This window comes from Rutilus rutilus (assembly GCF_951802725.1).
Source record: "Rutilus rutilus genome assembly, chromosome: 23".
In the NCBI taxonomy this organism is placed as follows: Eukaryota; Metazoa; Chordata; class Actinopteri; order Cypriniformes; family Leuciscidae; genus Rutilus; species Rutilus rutilus.
In genome coordinates this window covers 14,705,715-14,725,567 of record NC_140233.1, presented here as the reverse complement: position 1 = coordinate 14,725,567, position 19,853 = coordinate 14,705,715, and the positions used below count along the sequence as shown (strand labels likewise).

Below are 19,853 nucleotides of genomic sequence, written 5' to 3'. Positions count from 1 at the left end.
GCTCTATTCACGTTTGGTGTGAACGCGGCAGCATTAAGCCTGTTTTATGCTTCTGCGTCGAACTGCCGCCGTAGCTACGTCGTAGGCTGTGTGTAGCGCGCGTACCCTACGGCGTACCCTGACGTGCACCTCTCCAAAAATGTAACAACGCGTCAATTCTACGCGGACACAAGCGCTGTGATTGGTCTGCCAGAACCCCTCCCTCGGGGTTTCACACGCTTCCTAGGTACGCGTCAACGCGGACAACGACACAGAAGTATAAATTAAAACCAACACGTTGCCTACGGCGTATAGGCTCCGGCGTAGGTCCGACGCAGAAGTATAATGAGGCCTTTAGGCGTCGAAGATATCGTCATCTCCGTTGTTTTCTGCGAACTTCAGAAGAAAAATGCAAAAAATAGCTGTAACTCACGCAAGACTACAGCTGACGACGGCATCTTGGAAGTTTGTGATAAACATTGGCGCATTTCCTGTGACGTAGGCGCTATATATAGCGACGACGTATAATGAAACGGTGTAGTAGTGGTGTCCCATTTCTTAGGGGAATATTTTCACCCCTACGCCTTGGCACTCTGTTTCAAGGGGCAAGGGTTAGGGGTAGGCGAAGGGTTAGGGGTAGGTGAAGGGGTATAAAATAGAATTGGGATTGGGCCTAAATATCCTTGTATATGCTTCCCCACACTACTGCATGTGATCCACATATCAAATTCTCTGTTTGAACAATATGCTTAAAATGCCTCTATTATGCTTTTTCGAATAGTACATTTCATGCAGTGAAGTTGCATGAGTGCAGAACATATAAAAAGTTATTGTCTCCTAAAAGAAGGAATCGATTCTAAACTGCTGAAACGAGTGCCAGCAATTCCCGTCTCACTTCCTGTTACAAACCCATGTAGATTTGTAACAAATTCACAAGAAAGTGAATCGCTACAATTCATTGATTCGCTACAATTCTACTTTGACTCGCCCTCAAACACCGTAGTTGTAGCTGAGGCCTGGAAGAGTTTGATGCGTGTCGTCGACATGTCGAGAAGACACCGTTTTCTGTGCTAAGAAAGCAAATCCACTTTGCATGGGCTTCAACTGATACGGTAAAACCAACGCCATCGTCGTCTGTATCACAGTGTATACAAGTGGTGAGGAAGCCTCCAGAGCTGAAATTCAGATATGGTAATGGCCGTTTTGTTTCCGACACGCTGTTAGCGACACAACAGACTAGGCCATCTGACCAATCAGAGCAGAGTAGGCTCTCAGAAAGGAGGGGTTTAGAGAGACCAAACCCTCGAACTAACTGTTTTCAGGCTCTTTGAGAAATGAGGTGATGTGCAATGTATATCTTAAGCAAATTATAGTGATTTTGACCTTAGATGAATGTAAACCTCTTGTAGGAGACCTCCAAAACAAAACGAGGAACATTAGAAAGACAAAGTAGCGGAGCCCTCTAATCAAGGTTACGATTCGTGTGGTGCCTTCTAGTGAAACATCACACTATCTGTGGGCACTCTGATATATTAGAACTGACATTTGTCTCATTCATTCTATAATGCTATTTGGCATCTCCACAGGTGGAAAAAAAAGAAAACAAACAATAAAGGTTACAAAGAACTCCGAGTTTATTTCTTCTCCAATGAAGACTAATCAGAGGAAAGCAGGAAAGAGTTTACCAGACATGTACATCCAGTGTAAATACAAATGTTTGATAAACAAACATCCAGTCACATTCAGCACATCAGATTTACTCAAGTCTCTGAGTAGTTAGACTCCAATTTACGGTGGTTGTTTCTCTGCAAAGTCTATTAAACCCAGTTGCTGGGCGGTCGTACCAATGTAAATGCCATTGCGGCAACTGTGTGCTATACAACCAACTAAACGGATACTTGACGGAAATGTAAAACGATTGAACAGAGTAATACACTGAGTGAAATAATACAAAAACACCCTTTCATGCTATAGCCAATGACTTCCAGGGAACAATAATCCATTTTTTTTTTAAAGCTGGATGAAGAATATGGTAGAATGCAAAATAAAAGAATAAAATGTTTCAACAAGGCATTTAAAAACTATGATTTTCCAGCTCCTTCAACATTCACTACAGGCAACCATGGCTAATTGTCATGCCCCCATTGCTCCAGGGATCAAACTAGTCCATTGTGGAACACAAATGTCTGTAAACGAAACTGTTCTGGGGCAGAAACAGAGCGCAAACAACAATACATATTTATTTGGCAAATGACAATCATTGGTGGTCAATTTTTCCACTTCAAAAATCAATAATGGAATTTGATTTTTAGAACAATGTTAAAAGATGAAATTAATAAAACCAAGGTGCACTATTCATGAGTTTTCACAAATACATACTTCTGCACAGACAATATTACCATCATAGTTATTCTACCTAAATTATCTTTCACTATATAAGTGGCCATATATTTATTAAGCCCAAAAGTGCCATATAAAAATCTATGGTAAACAAACAGCATCCAAGGAGTCCAGAGTCTAACTCCAACAGGCATATACTGACTCAAAATGATTTGAAGAAAGAAAATTTTAAGTGGCAAATGGTTTGAAAAAAAATAAATAAGGCAGAATAAGGCAGGTGAGAAACAAGGCTTGAACGGATAAAACAAAAGAATAAAAGGCAATTTAGCACAACACATTTTGAAACGCGTAAATATTAAAAGAGCAAAAAAAGAAAGAAAGAAAAAGTGTTGGGGACAAATAAACCAGAAAACCGTGACATACTGTAAGACCCTCTTCTCTAAAGAAAGAAAAGACCTGCTTTTAATCCAAACCGAGCTGTAAAAATCTGCATAGTCAAAAGTTACAAATAGAGATGCTATGAATGAGTAAAACAAATAGAAATGTTATGAATGAGTAAAACAAATTAGTAGTTCATTTGGAGTTCCCTATGCACACTTTTAGAAGAATCATAACATATGACATACATAGAGAAATTAGCCTGTGGTTGCTTCAATAATCAGATCTTTTTTGGGGGTACAATATTATTAAATGAAGACATTTAACTAACCATATTCAAAAGGCCTTAATACTTCAATAATCTCAGGGCTCAATGACGAGGAAAGAGAATTAATATATTAACATTACCAGCTAATTCCTGCTTAGTTTGAACAGTCTTTTATTTGTGCACATTCATTTAATGAGTAAGACTGGTGATATTTTTGTGCTTTAAGTAAAATCAAAAAACAAACAAAAAAGCACCCTGATACAGACCAGAATGAGGATAGTTCAGCCAAGAAGTATTTTAATATTTAATCAACATAATGTTGTTTCAAACCTGTATGGCTTTTTATGTGGAACACAATAGGAGATATTTTCAAACCTTTTTTTTCCTCTCTCTCTCCATAAAATGAAAGTCAGTTGTTTTGGACCCCTTTGACTTTAACTGTAGAAATTCTTCAAAATATCTTCTACTGCATCCCACAGGAGCAAATCATATGGGTTTGAAACAACATGAGAGTGAGTAAATGTTGACAGAATTTTTCCTATTTGGGTGAAAGGAGCAGCTTGGACATTCTGCCTAAATATCTCCCTTCTGGGTTAATATGTGAACCATTCCTTTAAAATGAGGTCGTTTTTTTGTCATAAGTTAATACAAGTGTCACTAATGAGAACGTTGGCGCGTCCCAAGGAACGGTGTGGTCGGCAGTTGGGAGCTGCTTTGCGCGTATGGATTTCGGTTGACGGTTAAGTCTGTTCCTTTTCCCTCTAAATCACATCTAAAAGCTCTCAGCAACACTAAGTGCTGTTTCTTTGTGCAAGGCCAGCGGTGATGCAATTAAGTGAAAATGGCGGTAAGCTCAGAGAAGGTTATATGGTCTGACTACACACGGATCACACAGAGCCCTCCGAGAGACACAAAGGAGTACCAGCTCCTGTTCTGAAGTGGCATTTCGCTGTTGTAGGACACAGGACAAACAAGTAAGAAGCACAACCAACCCCTAACCTTATAAAATAAGACCCATCCTGACAAACACTTGTGTAAGATAGTACGCCATTTGAGAGAACATTATATAAAACACCCCTTCCTAATACTCACATGTCATTTAAAAGAGAATATGAAATTATTAATTTTTTTGCAGTTTCTTCTCCTCAAATCCATCTTTTTGGGTTGGAGATTGGGCGGACAACTTCCGGAAGCCATCTTCTCCATATAGCGGTTAGGATAGTGCTACATTAAGGTTAGGGCTGCCTTATGGACTACCTTATGTCATATGTTGATCCAGCTATGTCTCTGGGCTTGTGACTGTGGTAGCTGCTGTGGAATTTATGATCTTCATGTACTGAGTGTTGATGGCATCGAAGGCCTCGTCCCGATGAATCATGGCACCAAACACTAGAGGCTGCGGAAGAGGCATAAAAAAGTTAGTGTGCTTTTCACACTAGTGATTTTGGTCCATTTGACATCACAGAAAGTTTTGCAGTATGAATCGCAGTTGGTATGAAAGCGATCCAGTGTAGAAGCGATTCTATTGGCTGAAAGAACATGTAATGGACACTCGGTTTGGTGCCTGATTAGAAATCTGGCAAAATGCAGCTTTTAGATGGTAACGTATCATATAATATAACCAGTGCTATAAATACAGCAAGCATTTCACATTCAGTTATTTCAGTCAGTGTGCAAGCTAAACAATTAGCCTACTAGCTTTTCCTTTTTTGGCACCTTCTTTGTTACCTAGCTACAGTGGTAAACAGCTGCCTCTGGTGCTCACTGTGGTGCCATGGTTTGGAGCCAGAGAATACAATGAACAAAGAAACCTAGCAGGGTGAGAGGGTGGAATTGAACTGTGTAAACAACCTTGAAACATTTCACCTTAATATCCTACTATTATAAAGAGGAAATAGTTATTATAAATTAGAAGTAATAATACTGAAAAAAAAGGAAAAAAAAGTTATACAGGTAGCTTTACAACTTTATTTATTTATTTTTAATTAAACCTGTGTGCAACGATACCAATTACAATATTTAGCCTACACATGCACAGTAGTATATACATGTGTTTTAGTATGTAAACAATACATGTATATTATTTATAGAATACACACACACCAGAAAAAAAATGCCATTCCAAATATTTGCTGTTTGTTTGAAATTTCTATACTTTAAAGATCTGAATTTTTTTTTATCACGTTTACACTAAAATAATGAGCAGCACAACTGTTTTCAACTTAAAAAAACAGGGGTGGAAATAAATGGTGGCTTTGGGCAAAAATACCATGAAAACGAACAAAAATGCCCCCCAAATTCAAGATAAGGGGGCAAAATACTAATGTAAATAATTTTCATGTCACTTTTATCGTGACAGACTTAAAGGGATAGTTCACCCAAAAATGAAAATTAGCCCATAATTTACTCACCCTGAAGCCATCCTAAGTGTATATGACATTCTTCTTTCAGATGAATACAAATCGGGGGTTATATTAAAAAATTGTCCTGGCTCTTCCAAGCTTTGTAATGGGAGTCAATGGGTATATATTCCTTCAAAGCGCATCCATCCATCCATCCATTATAAAAGTGCTCGACACAGCTCTGGCGGGTTAATAAAGGCCTTCTGAAGTGAAGCAATGTGTTCGTGTAAGAAAATGATACATATTTAAAACTTTATCAACTAAAATAACTAGCTTCTGGCAGACGGCCGTACGCAAGTCGACTTATGCCAAAAGAGTAACCCTTTACTTTACTTCACTTCAGAAGGCCTTTATTAACCTGCCAGAGCCGTGTCGAGCACTTTTATCATGGATGGATGGATGGATGAGCGTTGATGGACTTCCAAAAAAATATACCCATTGACTCCTATTATAAAGCTTGGAAGAGACGGGACATTTTTCAATATAACTCCGATTGTATTCGACTGAAAGAAGAATGTAATAAACACCTAGGATGGCTTCAGGGTGAGTAAATCATGGGCTAATTTTCATGTTTGGGTGAACTATCCCTTTAATGAAAGTTTTATGACAGATCTAATGAAAAGTGTAGATTCTGGTATTACATTGAGATCGCATGTTGCATCAGATTTCTTTTTACATATTTTTGGCATTGAGCATTATAACCAATCGCACGTGCTTCTGTTAAGCTTATGAATGCAATGGCCAATCAGAGGCATTTTGATTAGTCACCACTGAAAATACCAGGGTTTAGTTCTGACTGAATTCTGCAGTGTGTGAAGAAAATGTTTTGTTGAATTTAGGGCAAGTTAACGAGACAACAAAAAAAGTGACAAAAGCAGACTCCATTTGACCCTATGAATCACCGTAGTTCACGCCGGGGTTGCCATGTCTGCAGTTTTTTCCCCTATACAAAACAGTATATGTAGCGCACATCCCATCCAATAATTGCAAAGAGCTTTGTGTTTTGTTACTTCTAATAAGAAAAAGTCTCAGCTTTCAAATTCTGTCCATTTTAAAAAGTTAGTGGAGTCACGAAATTCAAACAATAAATGGTGATACTCTTAAATGTGATGTTACAGAGTGCTGTAGTGCCCCCGATCAAGCGGCAGCCAAAATACAAGTTATAGTACGAAAAAACATGCATGAAGGTATGTTGAAAGATACAGTACATCTTACCGAAATGAATCATGTTTAATGTAATCGATCAATCGGTTTAAACCGCGGAGATACGTCAATAAAACAGCTTGTGAACAATGTTGCTCAACCTTGCATTTACCTCAGGAAAGTTATTCGATATTCATTAGTTAGCTATAAAAAAATAAAATAAAATAAAAATTCACTAGAGAAGAGCTTATTTAAGGTTAATTGTATATGTATGCTCCAATAAATTCATAAGAGTTTATGAAAACTAAACATTTCAGTTTTTATTTAAGCATTTATTATATCTGAAAATAAATAGCAGTTGAAAATAATCGTTTGAGCTCTGTTGTTAATTTTAACCTCTGATAAAATAGTAATGTACCAAATGAGAGGGTTCTCAGTATAGTTTGCAGCATTATTTGGGAGAGATTTTTTCCCCTTAAGAAAATCAAAGAATCGGTATCAGCAGATATAATTCTGAATAATCGGCTATTGGTATCGGTGGAGAAACTTAGTATCGGTGCATCTCATATATATACACATACGCTCTCTGATATTTTGTACATTGGCTGCTGGCCACTTACCTTTAGAGTGGATGGCGTTGTAATCGAGATCCCCATCCCAGATCCAGGCAATACTGACAACACCTTGTACTGTTAACATGTGTGGAGAATCCAGTTAGAACACGCACTCAAGAAAAAATTGTTAATCATCCACAAAACATTTGGCAGACCTTCTGAATATCTGTGATCTCGTGGAGCTTGATGACTTTATTTTTTTTCGAGGAGGTTGCCCGGGAACTGGAACTCTCGAAACACAGGTAACTAAAAACACAAAACACAGTTTTATCATGAAGGACTGCAGTGGGCCTTGCAATTCTCTCATGCAACTCTTGTGCCTAAAATATGACAAAACATTTACAACTTTGTTCAGAGTAAATGCAATTGGTAAATATTGCCATTTAATGCAAAAATACATGCATGCATACTTCTCTGTGACGTAGAGGACACCATTGCGGATGTAGTCAGTCGGCATTTTCCTGTCCCTGTTGATCAAGCAACATCGCCATCCGTTCTCACACACTGTGAATCAAATCAAACATTCTTTTACAATTAAAGACACAACAAAGTACATATGAAATGTTCAAAGGCTACCGCAGTTTCCCCTTCCCACCTGGAAGGGGGCGCTCATTTTCAGACAAGTTGAAGACTTCATGAAACGGGCCTCTCTTGGTGTTGTAAGCCCGTCCGCTTTCCTCCTCACGACCAATCCCGCATGACATCCCAGCCGATTGAGCGCCACGTGCTACCGTTGGCTGGATCTGCTACGGGGAACAAGCAAAATGATTAATTTAGGAGCAGGATGTGTAAATAAAGCCCCAGGTTCCTGTGTGCCAATGAAGGATCAATGCTATCTTTTACCTCCTCACCAGATAAAGAACAGAATTAATCCTAGATCAGCACTTGAGGGCCCCAAAAACAGCACCCATGTGGGGGAAGCTTGTCAATTGTCATAAAACCAGTGAATGCCATTGAGCCAAGCAGCAGTGTTGACCTATAGCACAGTGAATGATGGGTCAGTGGCTCAGCTGCATGTGGACTCCTGGTGACAGACTCGGTTCTCTGGGTTGGATGCCAAACAGTAGCGAGGGATGCCTGGAGGAGGGTGCTGCTGAGGACTAGTGCAAAGCTCAAAGCCGGAGTTAAACAGCCACTTATCATAGGTATTACCACTCACCAACATACTACCATATTACCAAGGTATTCATTTATTTACAGAATGTGTTAGAGTTTGGGACTGAGCAAGACAGATGTCATCTGATCAATGTTCATGGGCATTTCTTCAACTACGGGCACTTTTAAGTGTTGGGAGTTGATTTATATTAAAATTAGCAGAAGAGCTATTTGTTAAACATACATATACACTTTAAAATGAATTAATAAATATTCTATTCACAATTTGACAAATTTTCAATGCCATCATGAGCTATTTTTGATACTTTCTAATGTCTTATGACTAGATTTTATCGTTTAGGTTATACAAATCAATATTAATAATAAAATTGATAACAATAAAACATCCAATTGTCTTATTATAGATGTATATAATAAAACTATACACATGCACTCTTATTTTATGCCATCCTATTTTTAATGATGATGATACTAATAATAAAGATTCTTCATTTAAAACATACATAACTAAGAATAACAACAATACATATTGTTACTGTAATAGGTTTTTCACTTTGTTTATACTATGTTTCATTATTTATCATTAATTTATTGTTGTTATAGAGGTTTATCATTTAAAGAAATTAAATCTATACACATCTAAAAAATAAATAAAAACTATGATAATATAAACAGTAAGTAAAACAAGTCAAATTTTAATATCTATTGTGTGAAAACTATTTATTTTCAGTGTTTTTCCTCATTTGAATCATGTACTTCTACTTTTGTTAGTAGACAAATTATATAAATCACTTTTGAGTTTGAGAAAAGTGTATGTTAAGGGATTTTATTTTTTCCACATGGCAAGTGGCCACAGTTGAAGAAACCTTATATTTGCAGAAAACTGCTTCTTCGTGCATAGAGAGTACGTCTGCAAATACAACATATCCGCAAAAGAAATGTTGAATACGGTAATTGACACAACTGACTACTGTAAATGTAGCCACTTTGAGGCCACTGCTCAAACATGACAAAAACTCGAATCCTATAGTCATACAATTGCATAATATGCAACATTTTCAAATAACAACCATTTTGAAAGTAAATATATGCATATATAATTAAATTTTTAATGTAATTCATCTGATCATCACTTTACCTCCATTTTCTGAGAGGTAATTGTAACCTAGCTTTGAAAAGTAAACACTACAAAGTGGCGACACCAGAAGAGCCAAGCTTTTCAGAATTTCTAGCCACCTACACAAGGCATTTATGTAATCATATGAAAAAAACTGTACTGTAAGTCGTGCATAAATAGAAAAGGATGAGTTTCCTTCTAATTCTCAACAAATGTCTCCATAAAGTGTAATTTGTTGCTAAAATATGTAAAAGCTTGACTGCTCTAATGTGGTCACTGCTTCAAAATACTATTAAGCCCATTATTCTACACTAAACTATAGTATAGAGCAGCAGAGAACCTCTCAGATAAACCTTGCATGTCACACACACACACACACACACACACACACTCACACAGTATTTCTACACTATCACCTTGTCTGATGATGATAGATCAAAAACATCCTGGTACTTTTTACAATCTTGTTCATATACGTTTTGTGCAAATTAGTAAGATGCATTTTTAAAAAGACAGTTTTTGATCCAAATATCGGCAGACATTGTCAGTGTCATACTGCATATTCCTGACACACACACACACACATAAAACGCACACACACACACACGCAGGACCAGCCATTGGTGGCAAACACAGGCACTGTTGTCAAACCAAAGGCCACACTAGATCCCTACCTTTTCGAACCCAGACAGCTGAGAGAGGAAAAATAACAGAATAAACATGTGACAGACCATCACACAAACCAAAATCCTGCCATTTATTAATGAAAAAGAGGAATTACATATCCTCCATTGGCTGAATTCATGTTTAACCATCTTGTAGACACTGTTTTGATCTGTCCTCCATTTTGTGTTTATTTCTTTGTTTTAGTTTATTTTTTTTATTATTTTTTTTTTTCATTTTAAATGATATTTAACTGATTTTAAGATGTTATTAGCACCAAGATACAACTCTTATTCAAGAGTGACCTGGCTAAGATGGAGATGTAATGTAATGACTATATTATAATTAATGTTCTTTTTGACAGCTTGGCCAGGTCAATCTTATAATATAATATAATATAATATAATATAATATAATATAATATAATCTTTTTGCCAACAAGAGTTTTATTTTGGTTAAATAAAGGCTACTAACTAAAAAGAGGAAACTATTGCTCATTTTCAGTCATAACTGACAAGTTCCTCCTCATAAAGAGACAAATAGGAATCAGGATTAATATTTTATAAGCTTTTTGAAACCGGAACAATGAGGTTGCGCACGCGAACAGTTCACTCACCCGTCTGCTCAGTGTGGCGTTGTTACGCTCTTTGAGCTGCGGGTCTGTGGGTAAATTGGCCCATACAATGTAGGGTGTGTCGTACTTGTCCCTCAGTTTTGGACAGCTTTTGAAGATAAAGTCAATGATGAAGAATTTGATGCCAGCATAGAACCCTGAAATAACCACAAATAAATAAATTATAGACTTGAGACAAAAAAAAAGCACATTCAAAGTATTGTTGCATGTCAAACAGAATTTCTTACCAATCATGAAGCCTAAGAGTTTATATGGCAGCAAACAGGAAGTGATGAACGCCATCCACAAACCAACATACAGTTTCTGTGTGATTTCAGGCTGCACCCACATGAACAGACTGCAATGCAATTATATACAGAACATAAATATTATGCATACATGTATGCAAATATACATTTATACAATAAAACATACTTAAACAGGGAAGTACTACCAAAAAAAGAAATCAAAATCATTGCACCATTAATTTTATATCATCAACTCTCTCACAATAGTACTAAAAAAAATAAAAATAAATAAATAAATAAATAAATAAATAATAATAATAATAATCATAAAATTATTTATTTATTTATTTATTTGAAACTTGAATATAATAAATGTACTGTTAATACACAAGTTATTATTTTTATTTATTTATATTTATTTAAAAAAATAAATAAATGCAGAACCAAATGGCATCTGAACCATTACACAGTATATACTGTTATACCGGCCGGTCCCACAATTCAATATCTAACATACTCACTTCTTGATTTTTTCCAATACGTCTGACATCTTTCCAAATAGATTCTGTGAAAAGACGTCACTTGTGCGTCAACAGCTTTATGTGTGAAGCAAAATGAAAGGTGTCGGCGTTACACCACCACAGCTGGAACAAAGTCACAAATCACTTACCTGTGCTTTCTGTGCAACATCCAACACTAACTGGAACTTCTCTGAGACAGTGAGATCTTCCTTTGGAGGCTCCTAATAAAAAGAAGAGCACAAATGAACCATTAAGGCTTTTAATCAAGCATTTATATTTAGCAACTTACTGATGTTAATAAATTAAAATGAGGCTAATACTTACTATCGGTTCGGACACCTCAGGCACAATACTCCACTGTATCCTCCAACCCCTGAAAAGATACACGCAGAACTGTTTTAGTATGCAAGAAAAATGTTTTATACCATATTTAAAAAAAAAATAGGATTTAAAGGTAACATTTAATTATTTTCTATGCTAAATAATAGGTTAGTTAAAGGGATATCTAATTATGGGTCAGATCCCATGTCATGCAACCAGCACATGGGTTTGTGAACTAGTTGTGAATTGAACCAGTGATAGATTATGTCGGACGTACTTTGCAATGAGGTAATTCAAGGACAACCGCAGAATGGCTAAAAATAGAAACATGGGGATAACCCAGCCATGCCAGGCAGCATTCATATAGATCTGTGGAAAAGATGAGAGGGAAGAAGGCATTAAAATGAAGGATGGCATGTCAGGCGTGTTTCTGGCAGTGTTGAAATCATGTCAGCCACCATACAGAAACACGTGGTGGCACTATTTATCTACATTTTAGTATTTTAAGATCTGCCAACTTTTATCACACCGACCTAATAAACATTAAACCGTGTAACTGATTAGTTTAACCTGAGGTGGGGCTTTTTCAAATCTGGTGGTATGCAAACAACAATGAGCTTTATTTGTTTTAATTATGGTAGTAAAACAGACACTTTGGACTGGGAGGCTACATAAACATGATAAACAGTGATGAATGGTGTTTGAGGGATTTGTGTGGGTGGTGGGCTGTGCTCACAATAAAGGCGATGGCTGACGTGTAGACAGAGTGCCAGCTGGATAAGGCAGAGAGGTTCCTCATGAAGTTAGTTACAGGCTTAGCACCCCGTTCTGAAAACACACACGCAACACACAGACCAGAACACAGTCAGTTTCATGCCCGTGACACAGCAGAGGTGATGAAAATTAAAACGGGGCTGCAATCCATTAAAATATTTAGCGTTTATGGCTTGGAGGGTTTTTTATTTGGGCTGCAATATGAAAACACTTACTGAGTCGTCTCATATTTTCAGTTAATCTGCACAGAGGAGAAAAGAAAATTAATTATTTAATGAGATCCGTTGGGAGGGTGAAATTATAAAGCCAGAAATAGCATGAAAATTGAGACTGCATATAAAAGACATCCAGTTCAATGTCCCATCCAGCACATATACAATAAAAACAGGTATAAAAAAAACAAACAAAAAAATTAGCCTGATTCCAAAATGGGTTTTTAATCACACCTAGCATTCAATTACATCCAGGTCATTCCTATTATGCAGTCAGTACATTTTCATGTTTTCAAGTATACTTGAATATATTGGATAAATATGAAACTTAACTTTAAAGAGGTAAATCATGTTAATTATGCAATTAACTGAACAGAGCTGAACTATAAATAATGAAATTATCAAATTTACTTTGGTTTTAGTGGATATTGCCATTTTTCCATGACAAAAACTGGCAATTTATGAAAGTCTTTTGCAAGTTAAACAAACAAAAACAAAAAAGTTAATGGAAAACCAGCAGAAAAAAATATTATAAATATTAGGGCTGGCCAACGATTAATTGCATCCAAAATAAAGTTTATATAATATAATATAATATAATATAATATAATATAATATAATATAATATAATATAATATAATATAATATAAGTTCAAAAGTTTGGGGTCAGTAAGATTTTTTAAATGTTAATATTATGACAATTTAAAATGACTGTTTTCTATTTTAATATATTTTAAACTGTAATTTATTCCTGTGATCAAAATAGTACATATACATAAAATATATTGTATATATCTGGAAAAAATATAAAAATATCTATTATATTACATGTATAATTTTATACTTTTAAATACTTAAGTAACTTTTAAAGGTTTTAGTATAGTTGACCAGAGTCTGACCAGGGTTTACAGAGTTCAAAAGGTACTGCGTAACAGGAATGACCCATGGCTTGAGCAGTTCTCTGTTCGACCTCCCTTCAAAACCTGTAAATTATTAATCGATACAAACTAAACGAGGCTTTATTTGAGCTGGTCACCTTTTAGCACTTAGTGGTTCCTCAGTCTCGACTGTATTCTCCTCAGGCTGAAAGCGGAAGTCTTCGATATAAACACCAAAGCGCTCATAGAGCCATTTCCACAGCCGGGATCTTAAGGTATCCTTCTGTTTGTCCCCTATCAGTTCAAAAACAGCACAACACTTCAATGCAGCATTGCAGACATTTAATAGATTCACAATATAAACATAAAACATAAAAAGGGCTGTAATATTCTCAGAATTCTATTGTGCATTATTACAAATGAGAATCAGCCATTTCAAGGGATGTTTAATTATAGGTGAAATGAAAAAAACAACAACTCCTCTTCTACATGAATTGCAGTTGACAAAATAATAAAAGAATGACCGGTGATATAACAAAATATCTGAAGCATGAAAGACAAAAGCTAAAAATCCGCTATCAATCAGTTGAAGCGATGGATAAACTATAATCGTGTTCCTCAAATGAACTTCAAAATAAGGGCACTGGTTCTCAATCACTAATAAAGTGTTGCTTAGCGCACAGAACAAAATTGCCACACACAATTTCAGGCAGGACAGGTGCGTGTCCAATTCAATTTATTCTTCTCGTTCTAATGTTGATGAATCCGGATTATTCATAATGAGGGACTGTGTGCCCGCCGCTAGTAATTACACAACGCACATCCAAACCATCTCCATATGAGAACACAAATAGCAAAGGTAAAGCCAAATGTGTTACTCAAAACCACATAAAACACAAAAACATTTTATTTAGGACTAGACTGCATGTAATCATGTTTTGGCCCACTAATTATTATGCATTCACCAATAAAAGCTGCATTTTTGTGCAAAACACATCCCAGATTACGATGTAATGCATATCTTTTTTGTTATTAAGAAATAAGGCTTGCTTAAGGCCCGAAAATAATCCGCATTTCGCCTTTCGAAGGATACTCATTTGGCCGTGAGCATGGAAACATGTTAAAAAGACTTTGTATTCAAGTGCTCAAGTGCACATGCAATGTTATATGTGAACTGTCCGAGCAGAAACAAAAATTGGGCTGCACAAGGACGGTGTGCCGAGACGTCCGCGGGCCCTCCTGATGACAAAAATTACATCGAAGTATACTTGGACTTTAGTTATACATTTTCTAATAATAATGCATAAAACAAGATCAAATGCAGAAAAAAATTAATCTAAGCGTGAACCATTATTCAACATATTTGACAGCAACTACCTAACAGCCTCAGTGCTACAGAAAAAGTACTAAAGAGATAAAGAGTGTTGAAAAATTAAAGAAAGAAAAATCAATAAATTAACAATGAATGCGCCCTTAGAGTCAAAACAGCAACAGGCAAAAGTGATTATGATGATGTATTGCTATTAGAGATATCAATTTCCAATTGAATGCATAAGTAAGTGGGTCTCAAGATCTCTATAGATCTATAAGGAGAACAAACTAAGCTTTACCTGTTCCATTGACTGAAGTGACTTGTGGCTTTGGAGGTGGAGGTGGAGGTGGTGAATCTTCTAGTCTGGACCAAGCACACTTATTGTTTAGAAAGTATTAACAATAAATAAATATAGAAATAACTAAAAAGGAACATTTATTTATTAAGTTATATACTATAGACGTGTCAAATGTTGTTGTGGGAAACTTCTATACTGTGGAAAAGCATCACCTCCCATACCTGGATCTGAGAATTTCATTCATTTTCTGCTCGAGATCGACTCTTTTCAATTTCTCTTTCTCCAGCTCCTGCTTCAGGGTGTCGACATTTATCTCCTCTCGGAGCTTCCTCAACTCCTCCTCTGTGAGCAATACACAAAGAAAACAGTTCAACTGCATGATTGAAGGACTGAGGAGATTGCTGTTGACTTCAGGAAACGAACTCGGAGACCATCAGCAAGCTCGAGGTCTCTTTGGCCACAGATGTCAAATATACGCGATACAAAGGGTCAGCTGGTCGTTGTTGCAAAATAAACCCTGACAGCATGATCAGGATCTTGTATCACTCTCTTAAGGTTTATTTTGCAATAATGACTGGCTAAATGTTCATCTAGGCAAGAGGAGAACTGCCTCCCCGACTGAGCCTGGTTTCTCCCATGGTTTGTTTTCTCCATTTCTAATCACCTGATGGAGTTCTATTGGCTTGCTTAGTTGGGGACACTTAATATTCAGTAATATTGATTTGACCCGCGCTGATACTATCGGATGAGAACAAAACTTGAACTGAGCTGAATAATGACACTATTGTCTTCTGTAGAGCTGCTTTCTAGCTGAATTGAACTTGTTCCAGAGGGTTAGGATGACAGGATCCTAGTCATCCTAAATCTCAAAGATGACACTGACACCAGGACAGGACACTCGGCAGAGGAACCAGAGGAAGATTCGAGACACTTCATCCTCAATTTCAGAGAACTTGATGATTCTCGAGTCAAACAAACATGTAGCTGCTGGCAGAGACGGATCGTCCTTGATCTAACAAAACGAAAATAAATTAATCACAGTTCTAACAAAGAGCATGTTTTCTGGAAACTCTTTGCCTCTGGAATCATGCACCAGCACAATAGCCCTAATCGAGTAGTTTTTCCACCTGCCCTCTATTGCACACAATGCCTGCTTCAAGGTTGCCTGGAACACAAGCCCATCTTCATCTATAATTCAGCAGTTCCCGAGTCTCCCACAGAGGCGCTATAGTCATGATAAAGACCCCCTGCCGCTGGCTCAAGGGCAGGTGTGCCAAAAGAGAAGACATCTGAATCCAGATGATCAGTGCAGACCATAGGGGCCGTCGCTAAACCCGGAGCTAGTGGACGGAGGGACTGAGCAAGCTGTTTCACAGTGATAAAACAATGGATCGGAATTAATATTTATAGCCATGATGCTATTCTTCACTTTACAGCGTGTTCAGAGTGCCTAGGCAAGCAAATCTAGATCTAGTTGTACAAAGGCATAAATAATATCAATAATCATAATAATAAATCATATTACTAATAATAATAATAAAGAATAAGAACAAACCAAAGAATACTTACAGATATCCTAATATCCTGTAACATGTTGTGCAAAGCAAATGTTTAGGAGCTTTACATGAATAATCCTTTTGGGAACATTTGCTAGATTTGTGCTATTGTGTGAGCTTTTTTTCACGTTCTGGTATGCAAACTCAACCTCGCTTACGGTTACAGTGAAATTGTGGCAGAAATAATCTTGTAAGCAGATATTAATCTTCGCCATGCTACAAGCACTTAGTCTTAGAACAATATTTGTGTTGCAATGTTGCACTGCACAGATGAGACCCTGAACTCAAATGGCACTTACTGTAAACGTAATGGTAACTAACTGTAAACCAATAACCCATTAGTCAACAAGGAAATGTAATAGAACCTAGTGTAGCGTTTAAACATTGAGTTGCTTAGTCACAATGTACTTTGGTTACTTTTACACTCGGGCTGAAGGTGAAGGTGTCATTTCTGTGCCACTAGTAGCACAAAATAGAATGGTAAAAAAATATTTGTAAAAAATTGTGTGTGACTGTGTATATATATATATATATATATATATATATATATATATATATATATATATATGTGTATACACGCAATTGTATAATTATTTATCAATTATTTAAACTCAGATTTTTAAAATGTTAATAATTAAATGATAAAAGTAATTACATAATTAACCCATAAGCAATCAGCACATTGCTCAGGCAGTAACAATGCGGAAGGAACTTGAAAATGTAAACAACATTTTTATGGTTTGATAAGGACATGTTCAATGAGTTTGCCAGATTGGATCTTGGCCCACTGTCCTTCACTGAAGCTGTGCTGTCTCACTGCCCTCTCTGAAACACAAACTTCAGCCTCAGCTCACGCCAACTTACTGGAGCAAAAAAAAGCTAGAAAAAAAAAAAAAAGATAGCATCTAATGGCCCATTTACACCAAACCAATTAAGCATATGAAAGCCTTTCTGACTGACAGCATCCTTTCACATAGTTCACACAATCAGCCATGCCTGTCTCTGCCAAAAAGACCATTAACAATGGCAAAGGCTACACAAAACCATGGACCAATGCTAGCTCATCATAGAGTAATCTGATGTAATGAATTTGTGAACTACTCATGTTAAGCTAGAGCACCGTTTTCCTCCAGAAAGTTGAATGTTTGAGGAAGTATGATATGTTTGAAAGTTTCGCCAAACATTAGCAATGAAGGTCTTTCATGTTGACATGGTGCATGTTCTGACTGAGCAAGGAGTCACTATACTAGCAGTCAGCACAACTCTATTGTAAAACTGACAGCTGCAGCTTCCAAAGAGATCATGTCATTTGATCCAAGACCAGTGAGATGAGGGATGGGAAATATGAAGATCTGTCTTATGATCTTATGACCATTTGTTACCAGCCCCAGGCATTTACCAACATCACAAGACTAATGCTACTCAAGTAAACTGGCCAATAGCTCTTTGGACTTATTCATTTCAGTCACAAAATGTTAACAGTACTACTACACTGCAATGTAATGCACTGATTTATATATTTGATTGAAATAATTACATTGTTATTATATATATATATGGGAAATGGGATCAAATTTAATTGTATAATATAAAATAAGGAAATACAAAATATATATATATATATATATATTTTGTATTTCCTTATTTTATATTATACAATTAAATTTGATCCCATTTCCGGGTCACAACTCACTGATCTACAGAACAGTCCAGATGTGAAGAGTCACAAAAAGAGCATCCAAATCTTTGACCTCACCACATATAACCTTGCAGCAGCATTATCATCATCATTCACAGGTTTTAAGTCAAAGCCATTAGGTCTCTCTTTCTTTCTTTCTTTTTAGAGCGGAGAGGCCTCTGTTGTGTAACAAACTATTAATAAGTCCAGTCTGCTTTTTTGGGCAGCAGCAGTTTGGCCGCCCAGGTCTGACCTTTTGCTGCTTTCCAGTACTGCAGGGCTCGAGGGCAATTCGTATGCACTCACATACATACAAATACAAACGCAGGGTCTAAAAATAGACCAGACATTCCCAATCTCGTAATACACAACTAACGTTCTGTTTAAGCCAATATAATGAATGGAAAACTGAATTATCACATGGGAAACAAGATATTTTAATGCCTCAACATGCTAGAAAAATCTAAAGATAAAGAAAAAGATGATACTACTCCAGAAAACGTCTGTTGTATGCGTGCGTGTGTGTATGAACCCCAGTGGAGGGCTAATCTCTGCTTCTGAAAGTCTCACTAATTGAAAAGTGGTAGAGGTGAGATGGATCAGCAGTATACATGGTGGGTTTATCGCCGTAAGGTGCAGGCAGCTCCCCGTCCTAATGAGAATGATCTCACTCCACTGCTCGGGGTGATAAATCCAAAGACACAGTGAGACATCACCCATTTAGCTTGAGATATACTGCAGATCTGGAGGCCTGGGAGGACAAATCACTTTATTCCTGAAGAGCCGTTTCTAACAAATTCTGGATATCCAAGTTAAAACTAAATTTTAAAGCAAAAAAAATATATAATAGCCCTATTCCAAAAGCATTTCAAGGTATCATAGGTGTGGTTGTAAGTATGCAATCCCCAAATGCACTGCAACAAGCTCAGTGAAAAAATAAAATAAAATCCACAATGACCTGTGTTGAATGAAATGTTGATTACAAACACTTGTATTTTATTATAATTTACAATTAAATGTATATTAGAATTATGAATATTCAAATATTATACTTTTATTAAGAGTAAAAATTAATAACAATAATATACTTTAATCAATTATAATCTTTAAATATTTATAATTATAACAAAGGTTGCAAAGAATGCATACAAGTATTACATTTTTATTAAATATGAATCAGCCTGGCTCATCAATATTAATTAGAAGAAGCATTTCAATGTATTGAAAGTGTGGTCCTAGGTAAGCAAGCTATATTATATTGTATTATATTATATTATATTATATATCACAGCCTGGCTCATGAATATTAATTAGGTAATGTACAGTCCTAACTGACTTGCTGAAAGTGGGCGCTAGTCATATTAGGACCACTGTTCACCGCTTTCACTTTCGATGAGTCGACTGTCAATGCAACCGGTTCCG

The 19,853-nt window shown here is 36.5% G+C and overlaps 1 protein-coding gene across 6 annotated transcripts in view; it reads right to left on the bottom strand.

The window, feature by feature from the left end:
• Positions 1-1,591: 1,591 nt before the first annotated feature.
• gramd4b (GRAM domain containing 4b) overlaps positions 1,592-19,853 on the bottom strand; it is a 28,071-nt gene continuing 9,809 nt past the window's right edge. For 2 of the 6 annotated variants that reach the window (XM_084397451.1, XM_084397450.1), the window contains 17 exons: positions 15,419-15,539; positions 15,198-15,262; positions 13,746-13,881; positions 12,713-12,738; positions 12,460-12,551; positions 12,001-12,092; positions 11,727-11,775; positions 11,552-11,623; positions 11,403-11,446; positions 10,882-10,991; positions 10,637-10,791; positions 10,032-10,049; positions 7,720-7,870; positions 7,535-7,628; positions 7,280-7,370; positions 7,131-7,199; positions 1,592-4,361 (listed from right to left, as the gene is read on the bottom strand). In XM_084397451.1, coding sequence (XP_084253577.1) covers positions 4,245-4,361; positions 7,131-7,199; positions 7,280-7,370; positions 7,535-7,628; positions 7,720-7,870; positions 10,032-10,049; positions 10,637-10,791; positions 10,882-10,991; positions 11,403-11,446; positions 11,552-11,623; positions 11,727-11,775; positions 12,001-12,092; positions 12,460-12,551; positions 12,713-12,738; positions 13,746-13,881; positions 15,198-15,262; positions 15,419-15,539 — 1,502 coding nt within the window. In that variant the 3' untranslated portion in view covers positions 1,592-4,244. The remainder of the gene's footprint in view (positions 4,362-7,130; positions 7,200-7,279; positions 7,371-7,534; positions 7,629-7,719; positions 7,871-10,031; positions 10,050-10,636; positions 10,792-10,881; positions 10,992-11,402; positions 11,447-11,551; positions 11,624-11,726; positions 11,776-12,000; positions 12,093-12,459; positions 12,552-12,712; positions 12,739-13,745; positions 13,882-15,197; positions 15,263-15,418; positions 15,540-19,853) is intronic. The other 4 variants (XM_084397453.1, XM_084397452.1, XM_084397455.1 and 1 more) reach the window with 2 other exon arrangements.